A 19526-nucleotide genomic window follows, 5' to 3' on the forward strand; every position below is an offset into this window, starting at 1 on the left:
GATGTGGGAGACACGGTTGAGGGCGTTCTCGACCACCGAGGGGGGGGATGTTTACGGTCCTTGAAAAACGAGGACAACTGAATGTACGGGAGTGGAATGTCTCATCCTGGGAGCAGATGCGGCGGAGGCGAAGGAATTGGGAATAGGGGATAGCATTTTTGCAGGAAGGTGGGTGGGAGGAGGAGTATTCTAGGTAGCTGTGGGAGTCAGTGGGCTTGAAATGAATATCGGTTTCTAGGTGGTTGCCCGATATGGAGACAGAGGTCCAGGAAGGGGAGAGAGGTGTTAGAGATGGTCCAGGTAAACTTAAGGTTGGGGTGGAAGGTGTTAGTGAAGTGGATGAACTGCTCGAGCTCCTCGTGGGAGCACGAGGCGGCGCCGATACAGTCATCAATGTAATGGAGGAAGAGGTGGGGTTTAGGGCCGGTGTAGGTACGGAAGAGGGATTGTTCCACGTAACCTGGACTGACCTATCCCCTTCCTAACTCCCAACCTACACTCACCTTTACTGGCCCCATCCCCGCCTCTTCGACCTGTTTGTTTCCTCTCCACCTATCCTCTCCTCTACCCATCTTCTATCCGCCTCCCACTCTCTCCCTATTTATTTCAGAAACCCCTTCCCCTCCCCCTTTTCTGATGAAGGGTCTAGGCCCGAAACGTCAGCCTCTCTGCTCCTATGATGCTGCTTGACATCCTTTGGTCTTTGTATTTGTGCCTAGAAGCTGCGGAAATGCACCAATACTGATACTAACCCATTTTCCAATTTGGCTGAGTTATATTGCAAAATAGTCATGCTGCAGAAGAAGGCCATTTGGTCCATTGTGCCTATTCTAGTTCTGTTACCTAGTGCCAGTCTCTTGCCCTTTTCCCAAAACCCTGCACACCAATTCTATCCAAATAATCATCCAGTGCCCTCCTCAAATGCCTCAATTGAACCACGTTTCCAGGCAGTGCATTCTATACACTAACGATTCACTGTGTGGAAAAAGTTTTTTTTCTCTCTCACATCATCCTTGCTTCGTTAGCACATCATAGACTCAGATATACAGCACAGAAACAGACCTTTTGGTCCAACTCATCCATGCTGACCAGATATCCTAAATAAATATAGTCCCATTTGCCAGCATTTGGTGCATATCCCTCTAAACCATTCCTATTCATATACCCATCCAGATGCCTTTTAAATGTTGTAATTGTACCAGGCTCCACCACATCCTCTGGCAGCTCATTCCATACACCATTCTCCGTGTGAAACAAATTGCCCCTTGGGAACTTTTTAAATCTTTCTCTTCTCATCTTAAACCTATGCCTTCTAGTTTTTGACTCCTCCACTCCAGGGAAAGGACCTTGTCTATTTATCCTATCCATGCCCCTCATGACTTTATAAACCTCTATAAGGTCACCCCTCAGCCTCTGACACTCCAGGAAAAATAGCCCCAGTCTATTCATCCTCCCCATATAGCTCAAACCCTCCAACCCTGGCAACATCCTTGTAAATCTTTTCTGAACCCTTTCAAGTTTCACAACATCCGCCCTATAGCAGGGAGACCAGAATTGCACGCTGTATTCCAATAGTAGCCTAATCAATGTCAGCTGCAAATGACCTCTCAACTCCTATACTCAATGGATTGACTAATAAAAGCAAGTATACCAACTATCGCCTTCACTATCCTGTCTACCTGTGATTTCACTTTCAAAGAGCAATGAATCTGCACTCCCAGGTCCCCCTGTTCAGCAGCCCCCCCGCCCCCCACACTGGACCTTACCATTAAATGTATAAGTCCTACCCTGATTTGCCTTTCAAAGTGCATTTATCATAAACTCCATCTGCACTCCTCAGCCTGTTTGCCCATCTGATCGGTGCCCTGTTGTACTCTGAGGTAACCTTCTTCACTGTCTACTACATCTCCAATTTTGGTGTCATTTGCAAACTTAATAATCATACCTGTTATGTTCACATCCAAATCATTTAAATAAATGATGAAAAGCAGTGGACCCAGCACCTATCCTTGTGGCACATCACTGGTCACAGGCCTCCAGTGTGAAAAACAACCCTCCACCACCACTCTCTGTCTTCTACCTTTGAGCCAGTTCTGTATGCAAATAGCTAGTTCTCCCTTTATTCCATGTGATCTAACCTTGTTAACTGGTCTGCCATGAGGAACCTTGTCAAACGCCTTTACTGAAGTCCATATAGATCACGCCCATGCTCTGCCCTCATCAATCCTCTTAGTTACTTCTTCAAAAAACTCAATCAAGTTAGTGAGACACTATTTCCCATGCAGAAAGCCATGTATATTATCCCTAATCAGTCCTTGCCTTTCCCAGTACATGTCCTGGAGATTGATCCAATTTTCTGTTTTTCAACACCTTCAACACCACCTCTTCTGTAATGTGTTTAAGACATCGATGTTTATTTATCCGAATTCCCTAGCTCCCATTTCTTTCTCCACAGTAAAAAAACTGGTGCGAAATATTCATTTAATATCTCTCCCATCTCCTGTGGTTGCACATGTAGTTGACCTCGTGGATCTTTAAGAGGCTTCTCCTTTTAATGCCCCTATACCACTTGTACTCTTCAAGAGATTCACTTGATCCCAGTTGTCTACACCTAATATTTGATCCCTTCTTATTCTTGACCAGAGTCTCAATATCTTTATTGTTCCCTGCTCTTACCAGCCTTACACCTCACTCTAGTGGGAACATAATGTCTCTGAACTCTCATCATTTGACTTTTGAAAACTTCCCACTTACCGGTCATCCCTTTACCTGTGAACAATCTACTCAAATCAACTTTTGAAAATTCCTGTCTCGTACTGTCAAAATCTGCCTTTCTCCAATTAAGGACTTTAGCTTTTATACAAGGCCTATCTTTTTCCTTAACTATTTTTAAAAGTAATAGAATTATCTATATTAACCTCCATCTGCCACTCCTCAGCCCGTTCGTCCATCTGATCAGGATCCCATTGTACTCTATGGTTACCTTCTTCACTGTCCACTACATCTCCAATTTTGGTGTCGTCTGCAAACTTAATAATCATACCGACTATGTTCGCATCCAGATCGTTTAAGTAAATGACGAAAAGCAATGGACCCAGCACCTATCCTTGTGGCACACTGCTGGTCACAGGCCTCCAGTGTGAAAAACAACCCTCCACCACCACTCTCTGTCTTCTACCTTTGAGCCAGTTCTATATGCAAGTAGCTAGTTCTCCCTTTATTCCATGTGATCTAACCTTGCTAACCAGTCTACCATGAGGAACCTTGTTGAATGCCTTACTGAAGTCCATTTCAATCATGTCCACTGCTCTGCCCTCATCACTTTAAACATTTAGGCTGAAACTGTGGCAGACCAAGTAATTGAGCCAAACTGATCTCTGCTTGTGTTTATATTCCACACCTGCCTCTTTCCTGTCTAATACTTTGATTTCCCAGCTCCTCTTTCCTATGTTTGCATATCTTTCAGTTATCAACAATGGGTGATACTATTGACCAACAATGTAAGTAGACCAGCCATAAAATACTGCTTGCAAGAAGGTCAGAGACTGGAAATTTTATGGTGAGAACTCAAATCCTGAATCCCTAAAACCTGCCCACCATCTATAAGACAAAATCAAGAGAGTGATAGAATACTGCCCACTTGTCTGGATGAGTGCAACTCCAACAATGCTAATGAAACTCCTGGACAAAGCAGCTCATTTGATTGTCATTGCCACCCACTACCTTCAACATTCACTCTCTCTCTATAAGTGACACAGTAAACCATTTACAAGATGTGCTGTGGCAACTCGCCCAAGCTCCTTCAACAGCACCTTTCAAATCCACGCTGGAAGAACAGGACATAGATATGTGGGAACACCACAACTTGCAAGTTCCACCCCAAGCCACACAGCAACCTGACCCAATTCCATCACAGTGTTACTGGGTCAGAATCCTGGAACTCCCTTCCTAATAGAACTCTGGGTGTACATATAAAACATGGACTTCAAAACAACAGGTCACTTTCTGCAGGATAATTAGGAGTGGATGAAGGTTCCTATTCCAGAATGCACTTTTTTTTTAAAAAATGCAATGTAGTAAGACACCACTTTAAGTGCAAATATTTTTGGATTCTAGGACAAAACCAGATGAATATGAGGCTCGTGTGGCAAAGAAAGACGAGGTTATGAAACAGCCATTAGGACATTCAAAACAGGGTGAATTTATCAGACTCATGGAAGAGAAGGCAAGATTCTATGATTTTCTTTATTAAAATATGTTTTAGCTGAATTGTGTTAAAAGGTAAGTCATTATGAACACCCCTTATTAGTTAGGTCATTAATTACAGATTTCTTGAAATCCTTTTTCATGAGGGTATGTGTTCAGCGTTTCTATTTCTCTTGAACATTTGAAGTTGTATGCTTGTTATTTAGGGATCTGTTTGGATAGGAATGTGCAAGGGAACTCCATTGCTGTACATCATTTGGATGGTAAAGAACAAAGTAAGTGTTAGACATCAAACTATATAAGCTCTCATTTTATGGACTGTATGAAACTGGGCATTGTGGTGGAGGTGCTGCCAAGTGATGGAGATTTCCTTAGGATTTGATTTTATTTCATTTCAGTGCTACAACTTTCAACAGAAATGCTACTTGTATCTGTGAATACAATGGTAGAGAGCTGAAAAGGCCTTATAGAAGTTCACGGTGATTATGTTTTAAAGTTTTAGTTGTTCTAAAGCTATCAAATCAGCAAGTACCATTTAGATTTCTATACCTTATTTTCTATTTAAGATTTGATAAATATTTAACATATGGATATTTCAAATATTCTAACTTCTGTGACTTCAGTTAAGTCTGTGACATTTTCAATGGCAGTTTTTCACCATATTGCTAAGCTACTGTTGTATTTTATTTACATTTAACTTATAATTCCTGCTGTAGATTTTGAATGTCTTTTGGCATATTACACATATCATTTCACAGAAGAATGAAAATTGCCAGTGTTGTGTCAAGAGCATTTGAGATAACTCGTGTATAATTAATTGGAAACTTATGGGCTGTGCTACATTTTCATATAGTCCAGAGCTCATTGTCTTTGATGAAAGAACAGCATTTGTTGAAGGCAGTCCAGAGATTTTGTAGCTGTTTGAGTGGCAACCTGTCATTGTAGTACCAACGTAGTACCCTCTTACATATTTTAGATCAAGCTACTTTATGATGCTTCAATAGACTGAAGAATTCGGAGTTTGATTTGATTCAATTTATTGTTGAATCACAGAATCTAAAGCAGAAATTATAAAATAAATTGTGTACAGAAAGTGAAGTTATGAGGCAAGGATTGTTGAAATTGAGGAAGAAATAAGAGACTGAAAAAGATATTTTTTTTCAATTTCCGATTCTAGTTCAGTTCTCAAGGATTAGTAAAATAAGTTTCAATGACAGAGTTTTGGACAATAGTTATGACTTAACACATCTTTTAAGAAAATTACTTGTATCTGAATGCAGCAATCCTAAGTTTACTTTGTGTTTCATGTCTACCTGAAGGGTAATGACTGCAACTTCATAACCTTATGTTGATTTCACTGTCAAATCTCCTTGAGGTACCAGGGCAATACAGCCTGTAAAGAAACGGTGTAACTTTGACTGCAACTTTGGGATTTCTCCATTCAGTTGCACGTGAATGGACTCTGGAAGTTGTTGTCTGTTTTACTTCATGATAATGTTGAGCACTGTTAGGCACACCATTATTGTCAGCAAAATACAGGTCTATTGTTATTGACTTCAGGGAAAAAAGTCTTCAAAATTAGGTCCTCTAATGGAAATCAATGCAGCTTAAACTATTTAGTAATTCAATTACTTCTACTGGGGCTAAATTCAAATGTTTTTCGTACATAAGTACTTGGATGGGTCACAGGCTTTCATGGACCAACTAGCAGGTGCGGTTTTATTGTCATATCATGACAGAGAAAGACAAAGCTGTTTTGGTCCATTAATCACTTTGCATTATTGTTTCTCACAGCTGCACCGATTCTACATCCTACACCAGAGTCCTTCAATACAATGCAGACTTCATGCATGAAAATTAACTTCTGGAATAATTCATTTTTGAATATATGAATACTTCATGTACAAATGATTTTGCAATGCTTTATTTTGTGCCCTTTAAATTATCTTTTCAGTCGAATCTGTCAGTAATTAGAAAGTGTGAAATTAAACCACTGTTCAGTCTCAAGGAATTGTTTGAAAGTGTCTTTTAAGTAAAGTGCTAGATGTCTAGATTTGAGTAGCAAAATAAAACTGAGTGCAGTGTGGTCTTTGTAAAACATTTATGTTTAAAAAATGCTACATCTTGAGAGGTCCAGTTCCTGATTTTGTTTGAGTTCTATTGTTGCTTTTTCTTTCCTAGTCAAAGAAACAGGCTGAAAGAGCCACTGGACAGAGAATTGGTTTCAGTAAGGACAAGGTAAAGGTGTCTGTTTTATTGAACATTAAAAGCCTTCAGTTTAACAGAGAAATGCACTTATTGTTGTAATATATGCCTGAACCATGAGATTAACTGTTAACCATTGAATGTTTCATAGTTTTGCTTTGTAATATTTTAGCTCCATTTAGTGAAACTGACAGATTAACACTGTGCAAAACCTGTTTTGATGTCATCCTTGCAGAATAATGCAAATAGATCTTGTGCAAATTAGATTAAGGTGATTTTGCAATTGGTAAACCTAAATTGGTTTCTATAGTTATTTATCTCAGAATGTTGAACACCTGGTAAATATGCGAACAATATGGATTTTGGAATTTTCCTCACTGTACAGTAAATAGAAGTGAACTACTATCCAGAAGTAAGCTGAAAAATTCTCTCTGCTCTAGAGTAGCAGTGTCCCACATTCCATGAAATTAAAAAAAGAACTTTGTGGTATTTGTTTATCGACCAGCAATTATTTTCAGGTAGATCACCTTGTCCCACTAACAGTGGAAAAGTAGCTTTTACCAGTTTTTAGAAAAAATAATCAGGAGCAATTACTTCAGACTAATATAAATGAACTTTCCATTTTCAGTCACCTTTCATTTTCATTTTGATTTGATTCATCAGAAGTTTGTTTTTGTTCTTCTTTCAGACTCTTCAGTCCATCCTAAATCTGGATATGATGAAAGAAAAAACTCCAGATGAAATAGGACAGGTAAGTGTATTTAAAGAAATCAGATTTTCAAAATTAAATACCAGTCACATAATGGAAGCATCTTACTTTGCCATTAACAAAGAAGCTTTGTATTTCTTATGTTATAATACAAGTTTTAAAGTTTTTATGAAAATATACAATAACATAGAATTCAATATTCAATCGATAAAAGCTAGCATTTCTAAGTAATCAGAAATCTGGTACTTGACCATTATTAATTCAACCCCATTATGGAAGGAAATAGCGTTTTAAAAGGATCAACAAAATGTCCAGCTTTTGAAAGTTAAAGCATGCTCATTGGATAAAAACACAGAATTTAATGTGTGTGTTTTATTTTGCCTGTTGTCAGAAGAAAACTTTGCTCCATCACTAACAAATACACTATGTACTCATGTTAAATTAGTGTTTCTAAGACTAAATTTTTTAGTCAAAATGTACAGTCAACTTATACAGAAGTAACATTTTGGAAAAGTTGAAATCCACCCTCTTCCATTGCTTCACTATCACCGTGTTATCACATTGAAGGCTATTCCCATCAACCCTTCCCCAAATATAGTACTAAAGGAGTCAGGAGTATTTTATTATTATTACATATTTACTTGTAAAATAATGACCTCTGTGACATTTGGTTCTAAGCACTATATTCATCAAATTTGTCAGATTCATCAGATACAATTTCACTCAAGTCCTTCACGTTAACAATATAGAAGAGAATACTACTTAGCAGAAGAGCACATGTTGACGTGCAATAAAATATATTCTTAAACTTTGGAGTAAAAAAATGAGTCTGAATCTGTTTTTAATAGTATCATTATTTTCCTGTCATCATTGACCATATCATTCCATAAATAATTATTATCTGTGCCATCAGGTGCATTGGACACATTACATGTCTTTTTTGAATGATGTGACTCTGATCTGTTCTGATTTCTTCCTAGACTTTTCAAAACCATGAACACAGGATTGCTGACACTGTAGCCTGTTGTTTCATAGATGGATTGTACGCATGTTAAATTAAGCAGCAAAAGACTTTGACATTTTTAAGAGTGTAATTGTAAATCTTTAACACAAACAAAAGTTTGCACATTTCTTCTGGACTCTTTTTTTTTACTTGTCCAAAGCCAACACCCAACTGGTGAAGAGCTTGTTTTTTTTTTCTATTTTAAATGATCCATCACAAAATCAGCCAATTAAATAATTAAAGAAATGAAAAAAATAACAAGTGCTGCCCACCTTGTTCTGGTTCAACCTTAAAGAAACCTGAATGTTTATCACTGACATCCGGATGCTGTACTCACTTGGTGAATGTCTGCTGTTCACCAATCATCCAAACATTGTACTTCATTTTTCACGCTGTCCTCGAAGGGCTCATTTAGAGAGGGATTCAGTGTTTGAACAAGCTGGTTAGACCAGAAGGAATCATTAAAGTATCACCTTTTGTGATCTAATTTTAGCATTCACAATGTGTAATCTAAGCATATCAGAGATGGATATCTTCAGCTGGTTCATCTCTGACTCTTCCCTTCCTTGACTACATTGTTTCCATTTTTGGAGATCCCACTAATACAAACCCATCAATTCCCACAGTTACCTCGACTGCACTTCCTCATACCCTGCTCCCTGTAATGGCTGTATTCCATTCTCCCAAATTTTCCATTTCTGTAATATCTGTTCCAAAATGTCACCTCCATGGCGACGTTTGAGACATGTCCTCCTTTTTCCTCAACCGAGGATTGCCCCATTCCCCACCCCCCACTGTAGTTAAGTCCTTCAGCCACGTCTGAACCAGCTCCTGCATTTCTGCCTTTACCTCTTCCCCTCCCTCCCAGATCAGCAATAGGATTTCCCTTGTCCTCATTTTCTACCCTGCTAGTCTCTCCATTCAAAGAATCATCCCCTGCCATTTCCACCATATCCATTGCATCGCCAAACTCATCTTCCCCTCTCCTCCCTTGTCAGCATTTTGCAGGGAGCGTACCCTCCAGGACACCCTGGTCCATTCCTTGTGTCACTCCTAAACTTGCTCACTCATCATAGCACCTTCCGTCTAATCATAGAAGATGTAACACTTACGGTTTTACTGCTTCTGTCCTCACTGTCCAGGACCTCCCAAGAACACTTTCAACATGAAGCAGTGACTTACTGTTTCTTCTTTCAATGTTGTCTGTTGCATTCACTGCTCACAGTGCAGTCTTCACTACATTGGCATGTCCAAACACAGACAGAGTGACCGATTTGCGGAACACGTCTGCTGTGTCCTTAGGAATGTATTCCAGTTGCTTGTCGTTTCAATCCACTCTCTTGGTCTTATGTCACTATTTCCATCCCAGCCTGCTGCAGTGTTTGTGAGGCCCAAGTGCAAGCTAGAGGGACAACACCTTGGTTTCCACCTCCGCATTTTACAACAATGTTGAGTTCAATCACTAAGTGATCATTGCCCTCCATTTTGATTACACTCCTTCCCCTCATACCCCATCCCACTGAAGCAAACCTATTTTTGACTCTCCACAGTAATCATTAACACCTCTTTTGCATTAAGATTGTCCCTTTACTCCCATCAGCATTTCCTATGTATTTTGGTCAGGGTGTTGTCACCATTTTACATTTGATCCTCTTTACCCCTTTGTCAACATGTAATTATTACTGTTCAGTTCCAAAGAAGAGTTTTTTTTTCAGATTTGAAATACTAATACAATATCTGCTTCTCTCTCCTCAGATGTGCCATCTGCTGAGTTTCTGCAGTAATTTGTTTTTATCCCAGATGGGAAGATATTTTATTGATGTAATCCTTCTTGGCGAAAACTATAAACTTTGCTCAGATATATTTTTAAGTCGCCTTCAGCTGCCCATCCTTTATCTTGCAATCCCCTTTGGGGAATTAATATCTTGGCCAGTTCTTCTTTTGAATATCCCCATTGGCTTAAGCTTTGTCCCGTTGGATACACAACTATAAAACTGTGAATCTACTCTTTTCGTGGCTAGTTGTCATAACACTGTTTCTTTAGAACTTTGCTTACCATTTGACCAGATAGTATCTCAAAATTCATGGGGGTTTCATCCATGTTCTGAATACAGGCCAATCTGTATCCATTCTTTTGTCACTGTTTGATTATAAACTAATGTTCTATGTTCTATGTTCTAATGAAACTTGATCGTTATGTCTGTCATTAGTTTTTCTATGGAATTGCTGTGAAGTCTGCTGTCTGCAGCATTACAAAATTGTATCTCTTCATAAACTTGGTACACCGTTCAAGGCTGTTTTTGAAACCTGCAATACCTAACTTTCTTGCTCATTTCAGGGGAACGATTTATATTGATCCTTGAGAAACTGAGATATCAATCTGGCGATCTTCATTTGCGTATTTTGCAACTTTGCCTTCCAACTGTAGCCATGTGCTAGGCTTTCTTCTGTTTGTGCATTTATCCTTGGATATTTACCTAAGATGTATAGAGAGCTTCCTCTATTTCTAATGCTATCCAATATCTTGAATTCTTTAGTTGCTGTATAATTATTTGTCTGATCTGCAATCTAAAAGATTTTAAGTTTGATCTGGGCTGTGTATCTACCATTTTGTCTTGATACCATATTGCCATAATAGAGGGAGGGATTTTCAGGAGTGCATTGTATGCCAGTTAGGTGGTAGCCTTGATGTAATGTGCTGATGTGCAGAGACATGAAGAACTGCCTTCAATGGTGTGCTGTTACGTTGTCAGTTTGCACCAAGGTGAGTATAAGTGCAGCAGCAAGTAGGTGGGAAGTATAAAGTTTGGATTTCTTTTTAGTTAAAAGACAGGTATTGATTTGTTTACGAAAGCAGCTTTTTTTTTTTTTGAAAGAAAGCTCTAGTTTACAACAAAAGTTAGTGCATTTTCACTACTACTCTCGTAATGTTGTGAAGCAGTTTCACATTGCAGCACAAAAGTTGCATGGTAAATATTGATGTGAACCTGGTGTGATGTGAAATAAGAGGCCTGTGGAAATTTGGAACTCTTCCCAAAGACTGAATGCCGGGTCAATTAAAATTTCCAAGGCCATGTTTTGTGACAGCTGGAACCACTGCTATATACAAACAAAACAAATATTCTTTCTTTTTATCGATCTAAATGAAGGCAATCTAAAAACCTTAGAAGTGAATTGCAACTGCAACTGGCTCAGGATTACAGAAACCAAGAAAAGTGCAGTGCTGTTACTATCTCCTGAACTGAGATCTCATTTGAGATCTAAACTCAGCTGAGTTTAATCCATCACAAACTGGATCCAGATCTTTTCAGATTGTATAGCTCAGGTATACCATTGTGGTATATTGGCAGTACTTAGTGCTGAAGTCTAAGAAAGCTGCTCATAAGGATATGGCTATCTTTAACTGTTCCCAGTTATAATTTAATTCCAACATCAGCTATAGGGGATCATCAGATTTCAACAACAGTGATGTCCTCAAATAGGATAAGCAGCTAGTCGCATTAGAGATTCTCAGAAAACAAGCAAAGTGATTTTCTTCACTTGGCAATCACTTTCCAGAGAATAGGACAATGATTGAGTCTTATGCATGGGATTAAGATGGAAATTGTAATATCATAAACTTTTAAATAAAACTAAATCTTTGCAATCTGTTTTTAGGATGGTTGATAATTTCACATTCCACAAATGTAAAACTGATCTTGCAGGAATAAAAAGGATGTTCAGTAACTATAGCTTTGTATAATATTAAAAACCTTGATATGCCTCACTGAAACATGCAAGGTCCTGAAGGGAATTGGCAGGCTGGATACCGAGAGGGTGCCTCCCACTGTGAGAAATGCTAGGTACAGTTTAAAAATATATTGAAAAATAAATAAAATATAATTTTAAGACAGGTTAATTTTTTTTTTTAATCAAAGAGGGTCATTGGTCTTCCCGAGAGTAGTGGAGGCAGTGTCATTGAATAATTTTAAGGTGAGTTAGTTTTACTCTGGATTGACAAGGTAATCATAGGATATAGGGTGGCAAGTAGAATCCCTACAGTGCAGGAAGAGGCCACTCGGTCTATCAAGTCTACTCTGACGAGCATCCCACCTAGACACACCCAATCCCCATAACCCTGCATGGGTTTTTACCAGGGCTAATCCACCTAGCCTGCACAACCCTGGATACTACGGACTAATTTAGCTTCACCAATCCACCTAATGATATCTGTGGACTGTGGGAGGAATCCTTGGCAAACCCCTGTCTGGGGAGAATATATGAACTCCACATAGACAGTCACCCAAGGCTGGAATTGAACCTGGGTCCCTGGTGCTTTGAGGGAGCAATGCTAACCACTGAGCCACCATGCTGCACCTAAAATGAAGTTGAGGCCAGAGTCAGGTCAGCCAGATTCTTGTCAGACGGTAGATCAGGCTCGAGAGGCCAAATGGCAAGATGTAATCGTGTTCAGCGGATTACAATGAAAATAATTAACATCTGGAAGTTCACTTCAGATGGAGTGATTTCTAGGATTTCAATCTGTAGAGAATTCAACAGCACACTTGTAAAGGAGCATGACATCACTGACAGCAGTTTCTAGATTTCCACACGTAACTGCATGTATAGATCCCAAAGTTGCTGTCAGTTTCAGTGTTGTAAGAATGGTGAAATTTGACAGTTTTGCCATCATTACAAGTGCAAAATATGGAACATTGCCTTTACATGGGAAAACATTTTTATCCTGCATATATCTTGTGCAGATAAGGAAAAATACCTCTTTCTTTTTTCCAATTTAAATATCCTGTTGACTTATTTTATTTGGACTATGCAGCTGGTTAGTGCAGATGTGCCATTGTGTCAGTTTCCTGGTATAGATTTTGTTGGGAGAGAATGTTGTATGTTTTGAGGAAGAATATTTGCTTTGTTCAAAAATCTGTTTCAACTTTGGAAATATCTTTAATATGCTCCTTAATATGCACTACTTTTTTCAGATTTGGAATCAGTATTTTGCTTTAAAGAATACTATCTCTGCAGTAATTCCCGTGAGTATGGCTTAGATTTAAGCTTCATGCGTGAAAATTAATTATTTTTGGCAATTAATTTACATTTTTGTAATTTGTTTTTCCCTGATAGGGTACAACATTTGATCTGATGCACAGCAGGTCTCAGAAATGCCCCACTGTGAGTAAACTGTATTGTTCAGTGTCAACATGTTGACACCTTCATTTTAAAATGATACCTGATTTGTGATGAGTTGAAATAGTGCAAATGGTGTTTATGCTTTGTATATTTCTGAGCTGGAAGCATTCAATTTGTTAAATTGGTGCCAAGAATTGTTGAAACCCATCCCAAGCATGAAAGCTGAAGAATTTAAGATCCTTGCAATGTCAAGCACGACTCATAATTAACATTTGTTTTCCACAACATTTTCTTGTCATTACATATCTGACACATTTTTTCCTAATGTGCTGTTTGTATCACATGCATATTTTGTTATTTTTTTGGTTATAATTAAATTTACCAACTGAATCCTCTAGAGACTTTTTTTTTTTCCCTGAGAATCTCTAGTCCTTTTGTTCACTGCTGCTTTGCAGTTAAAATTCAGTTTTGATTTGATACTGCCTGCTTCTGGAGCTGTCATTCTCTGCTGTTTGATGGTGTTCATTTAGGCAGTGTGGTTGCAGCTCTGCTTGCATGGAATTTAAGTAATGTTGAGTATTACATAAAAACATTTGTGCAATCAACATCATGAAGTAATACATTTCTAAGATTAAATAGACTGTAAGTGTAAAGCTTCCAAGACATGGAATTATTTTTGTCAGGTAAGAATATCAAGACGCCTCGAGTTGCAAATTCACCACAGTCTGTTGAAGGTGGAGGTAACTCCATGGGCACAAAGGCCTGTTTTTGTTTGTAATGTTCCACATTCAGCAAAATCAATTGTTTATCATGTGTTTACCAGGTTATTCCTGGAGAAATATTTTCTACACTTACGCATAAAAGTTGTTGAAGGTTGGAGGGGCTAAAGCTTAACAAGGTGAAGAAATCCACATTCTTGAGGTCCTGGGAAAGAAGGAAACTGTCCTGGGGACGGTTGGATGGTGGAGGAAGAACAGTGTATACACAACTGAAAAGGAACATGACAGGAAAATCCAAATAAGAATAGATCATATTAATGTTGTTAAAAGAACAGTTTTAGAGTGGGAGATTGGGATCTTCTGTCAAGCCAGCTATTTTGTATTTTGCCCAGATGTAAAGAATAATTCAGAAGAATCTCACTAGACATGGAAACATATTCACATGTACGAAGTAATTCTTACAAAATAGGAAGTCATGCTTTTGATATCCAGCAATTAAACAGAGAGCGAGTCCAAGACATTGTCTAGGAACAATCAGGGTTGACTTTCCCTTTTTATACCTTTCTCTTGCATTTCTTCTCTGTATTGCAGTCCAGGTTCAAAGCTTTACTGTGTCTTGGTCAGAATTATGATTTTGTTTCCCGATTTACTTGGTACTTTAAAGAATAACCTGACAAAAAGGAGTTAGTAAGAACTGCCGATGCTGGAGTCGGAGATAACAGTGTGGAGTTGGAGGAACACAGCAGGCCAGGCAACATCAGAGGAGCAGGAAAGTTGATGTTTCGGGTCAGGACCCTTCTTTTTTCCATACTGTGTTATCAATGTTCCAATCTTGCTGCCTAAATTCTAAAAGGCTTTCTGGTGACAGACTTCACCTTTCAAAACTGTGGCTTGTCATTTATTGGCATACACTCGGGATCCTAGGCTGTACATTATAACCTGTCCGTGTCAAAAACAAACCTATTAGAAAAGCTCCCATGTTGATATGTTCTTTTCCAGTTCTTGTACGCTTTGCCAAGACAAGCAGGCTATGAGTTCTTTGTGGGTCAGTGGTCTGCGACTGAACTTCACTTTTCCTCTTTAATTAATATTCAGGTATGTAACTGTAGGCAAGAATTTCTAGAGAATGAACTTGCGTTGGAACATACATTCCTTGGCGGCTCTTTCATGTTGATGTGTTAATAGTCAGTCTTGATATCTATATCTGCTTCAATCAAATTGGCGCTATTTTTAGTTATTTGAAAAGGGGTATCACATCAAACTTTTTCTCTTAATACAGCAGTTACCAAATATAGCATGAGATGAGTCTAAAGTGCATTTTACATTGTGCATTTGCAACCTGTTGTGCCAGATGATTAGCACAAAATAAATATAGTGAAAATACAAATTAGGAGCAAGAGTAGACCATTTGTCCCCTCAGTCTTCTCTGCCATTGAATAAGATCATGGTTAATCTGATGTGTCTTCAACTCCACATTCCTGCCTACCAGAATAGCCTTTGATTCCCTTGTTAGTCAAGAGTCTATTTACTTGTTTAAAATGTTCAATGACCGTTCTACTGCTTTCCAGAGGAAAGCATTCCAAAGACACTCAACCCTCAACAGATAAAAACCTTTGTAAAATCTATACCTTAAATGGGAGACTCCTTATTTTTAAACTGTGTCCTCTCCTTCTAGTCTTTTCCATAAGGGAAACACTACAGAATGCACCCTGTTAAATATCCTTAGGATCTTATTGAAATGTATATGACTGGCATTCCTCTAAATGCCAATGGAAACAGACCAGCCTGTCCTACTGTCCCTCTTAAGATAAACCCCACCTCTATCCCAGGTATCAGTTGAGAGAATCTCCTCTGTCTTATAACATAATGCCATCCTTACTTAAATAAGGAAACTAAATATGAACTAGTTGTCCAGATGTGATCTCATGCATACCCTATACTTAAAACTGATATGACTGAAGCAAAACATTCCTACTTTTCTATTCTTTGCAATGAATGATAACATTCCATTTGCTTTTCTCATAATTTTTTGTACCTGCATACTAACTTTTTATTATTTATGGACACCCAGATTCCTCTTCAACTTGGATTCTACAATCTCTCTCCACTTCCCTTGCACAGAACAATGTTGACTCTTCTTGATTGCATTGAGTTTCTCCAAGTGCCTACTATAACCTATGTCAGATTAACAGAATAACAGATCCCAGCACTTTCCCTATGGATAGATGTTAACCTAACTGGCCTGTTGTTCTGCTTTCTGTCTCCTTCCTTTGTTGAATAGAGTAGTTACATTCACTATTTCTGATCTGATGAAACCTTTTACAGAATCTAGAGTATTTTGACAAAAAAGAACCAATCTGATGTCAGCAGCCACCTCATTTTTAAGACCTTAGGCTGAATTCCCATCAGGATCTAGGAACTTCTCACCTTTTAGTTCTAATAGTTATCTCATTATCATTTCCCTGGTAACATGTAATTAGTTTTTAGTTCTTCCGTTGCTTTCATCCCCTAAATCATAATTATTTATAAGATATTATTTCTGTCCAGTGCTGTGAAGTTTTATGCAACATATATGTTCAATTCATCCATCACTTCCTTATTTTCTATATTTAATTCCAAGATCGTCTCTGTAGAGGACCAAAGAACACTTCACTTGTTCTTTTCTTTTTTTAAACACCTTTTAAAAACTCTTGCCATCTGTCATAAAATTTCTAGCTTGCTTTTTGTTATCCTTCCTTATTAATCTTTCAATCATTATTTGCTATTCTTTTAATTCTGTTCAATCTTCTGGTCTGCCACTCCTCTTTGCGAATTATGCACATTTTCTTTCAATCTGATAATGCTGTCAACTTCCTTAGTCAGCCACAAATGATCCATCCTTCCCTTAAAATCTATCTTTCTCACTGGAATGTATAATTTCTGTCTGTTCTAGATTGGTCCATTAAATGTCTGCCACTGTAACTGTACTGACTATTCCTTAATCTGATTTAAACTTGCTTCTTCCACTGCTAGGTTCATGCCCTTTTTAATTGCTGTATTTGAGTTTAAGACACTAGTCTTAGATGGAGGCAATTAAGTAAGCATGCAGTACTACGTCACTGTTTTAGAAGTAAATCATAATGGCCACACTAAATCCCTTTGTTTTAAATCCATTTTTTGTTGTGGTGTTTATCTGCAAACCAACAATGTATCACAGATTTCTTGATCATCATTTTACCATTTTTTTTCAATATTTTCTTTTCTTGGCTTGCAGTCTTTGGGAGAAAATTCACCAAGCCAGCTTATAATCTATCATTACCCCGATCTGCAGAAGGAGAAGGGCATTGTACTACTTACTGCAGAAATAGACACAACGTTTCTGGTAAGAAATATATACTTTTAATAGAGTGAATATGGAATTGATCTTTTTATCAAAAGTAGTGAAAGTAATGGCAGTTGACTTCTTCCAGGATATCCAATTGAGACTTGAATGTTATAAAGTTAGGTAAAGATAGAGAATTATACTAAACTGATGTTGAAGTTTATCATTTCAGACTTCTAGAAATTAGTATTAATGCTCTTTTTGCAGTAAAAAAGTAGTATTCACCATTGTGTACATTCTGCTTTGATAGCAGAAAACATATCATGAGCAATTTTTCTTTATCAGCGGTGCAATACATTTTTAAAATATATCGTGAGGCAAGAATAAGTGCTCTTGTTAAATCATACAGAATTGAACAGTTATCTCCCACAGATGGCACTGTCAGCTATCTTTAAGAGCTCCACAGTATCAGCTATGAATACCTCATCCCCCACAGAAAATCAATTGGTATGACCACTTGCTGTAAATTACATTAAATGTATTAAGGTAGCCTTGGGATGCTCACGAAAGAAGCTTCAGTTTCTTTCTCATTCTCCTGTGGTCAAGCACCTTATTGACCATCGCTATGTACACTCCTGTATGAAGCTGAGACGGGGTATACATCACAACAAGTGGAGCAGACCATAATGCAAATATATGCTGTACCACAGCATACTGGTTTTAATGTGCAAACAAAACTGTCATGTGTATAAAATGAAAATCATAATTCAAGATTAAGAAGAATAAAACATTATGGCTTGACGTTTTGTTCACTTGTTTGTCTTCAGTTGTGACAGCTAATATAAATTGTAATGGCAAAATGTTCTTTTTAAAGCTACAAAAATGTGTTATAGATTGCAATTTTTTAAAAAATTGCAAGCCTTTATTAACGAGAATACTTTGCCAGTCTGGACAATGAACATTTGTAAAACCTGCCCTGTTGAAATATCTGATTGAACCCTTCTTTCAAGGGAAAGGAGGATGAATGGGTTTTGCATTGCAAAAGATATCTAAAAGGAGTTACTAACAGCATTACACTTGAAAAACCAAAGTCTTAAAGTTCAGTAAATGCCACCATCATGTTTTCTGACTTACAGAATGTACAAGAGGCACAGTGTCTTGCCAATGAAGCTCAACTCTTCTATGCCACGGATTGCGAACAGATCTTCAATCTGGTGGAGACATTTAATCATAAACCCAGTGATTTCAAACACATGTCAGTCATTGCTGAGATTGAGCAGTGTGGAATTGGAGGAGCTCTGAGAAACCAGAGTGCAGAGACGTAACTTTGAAGAAGAGGATGAGATATAAATACATGTGACTTTTGATATGGACCCAAAAAGATTGGCACTGAGAGCCACACATCATATATTGCTGCTTTTGCTCGCCAGTTTTTGTGGACAACATTATCTGGAACTAAATCTTTCCAGCATCCAGAGACGTCATCCCCATTACCCAAGACTGGCATCTCCTCATTGAAATGTATGAAGTTCAGAACCTTGAATGTAGTGAAGTAATGGTTGATATTAAAATTCCATAACACTCATAGCAAGAGAAGTATTAAAACTGAAGCGTTTCAATTTTGGGAATACTTTAAAGCATAAGTAATGGGTACAGAAATGCACTTATGGCTCCTTGAGCTTGCTCAGCCATTTAATAAGACTGTGGTTGATCTGAAACCTAATTTCCACTTTCGTGCCTAATTCACATACTTGTTAATCCAAAAATCTTAGCCTTGACTATATTCAACAACGGAGTGTTCACAGTCTCTGTTTGGAGAATTTGAAAGATTCATAGCACTCTGAGGAAAACATTCTCTTCATCATAGTCCAAATGGTCATCTCTCTATCCCCTGAATTCCTGTGCAGGAAAGCAGTTTTTGGACACCCATTTTGTGAGACTTTTCTTCTAATTTCCTGATAATATTGGCCAAATCAGCATAATATTTCCTCATTGATCAATCCTGTCGTCCCAGGAGTCAATTTGGTGAACCTTCATTTTTACTCTCTCTAAGGAAAATATATCTTTCCTCCTGATATCAAGACTGTACATGCTATTCCAGGTATAATCTCGCAAACAAAAACAGAAGTTGCTGGAAAAGCTCAGCAATTCTGGCAGCATCTGTGAAGAAAAAAACAGTTAACGTTTTGGGTCCAGAACGTGCCAGACCTGCTGAGCTTTTCCAGCAACTTCTGTTTTTGTTCCCGATTTACAGCATCCGCA

General features: G+C 38.0%; 1 protein-coding gene across 4 annotated transcripts in view; it reads left to right on the forward strand.

The window, feature by feature from the left end:
- atpaf1 (ATP synthase mitochondrial F1 complex assembly factor 1) overlaps nucleotides 1-18855 on the forward strand; it is a 20338-nt gene extending 1483 nt beyond the window's left edge. The window contains exons 2-9 of one of the 4 annotated variants that reach the window (XM_020530806.2): nucleotides 4117-4225; nucleotides 6388-6444; nucleotides 7100-7162; nucleotides 13097-13147; nucleotides 13239-13286; nucleotides 14963-15058; nucleotides 17217-17324; nucleotides 18401-18855. In XM_020530806.2, the coding sequence (XP_020386395.2) occupies nucleotides 4117-4225; nucleotides 6388-6444; nucleotides 7100-7162; nucleotides 13097-13147; nucleotides 13239-13286; nucleotides 14963-15058; nucleotides 17217-17324; nucleotides 18401-18589 (721 nt within the window). In that variant the 3' untranslated portion in view covers nucleotides 18590-18855. The remainder of the gene's footprint in view (nucleotides 1-4116; nucleotides 4226-6387; nucleotides 6445-7099; nucleotides 7163-13096; nucleotides 13148-13238; nucleotides 13287-14962; nucleotides 15059-17216; nucleotides 17325-18400) is intronic. The other 3 variants (XM_048602440.1, XM_048602439.1, XM_048602441.1) reach the window with 3 other exon arrangements.
- The last annotated feature ends 671 nt before the right edge of the window (nucleotides 18856-19526 follow it).

The sequence above is a fragment of the Rhincodon typus genome, chromosome 10, assembly GCF_021869965.1.
Source record: "Rhincodon typus isolate 14 chromosome 10, sRhiTyp1.1, whole genome shotgun sequence".
Classification (NCBI taxonomy): Eukaryota; Metazoa; Chordata; class Chondrichthyes; order Orectolobiformes; family Rhincodontidae; genus Rhincodon; species Rhincodon typus.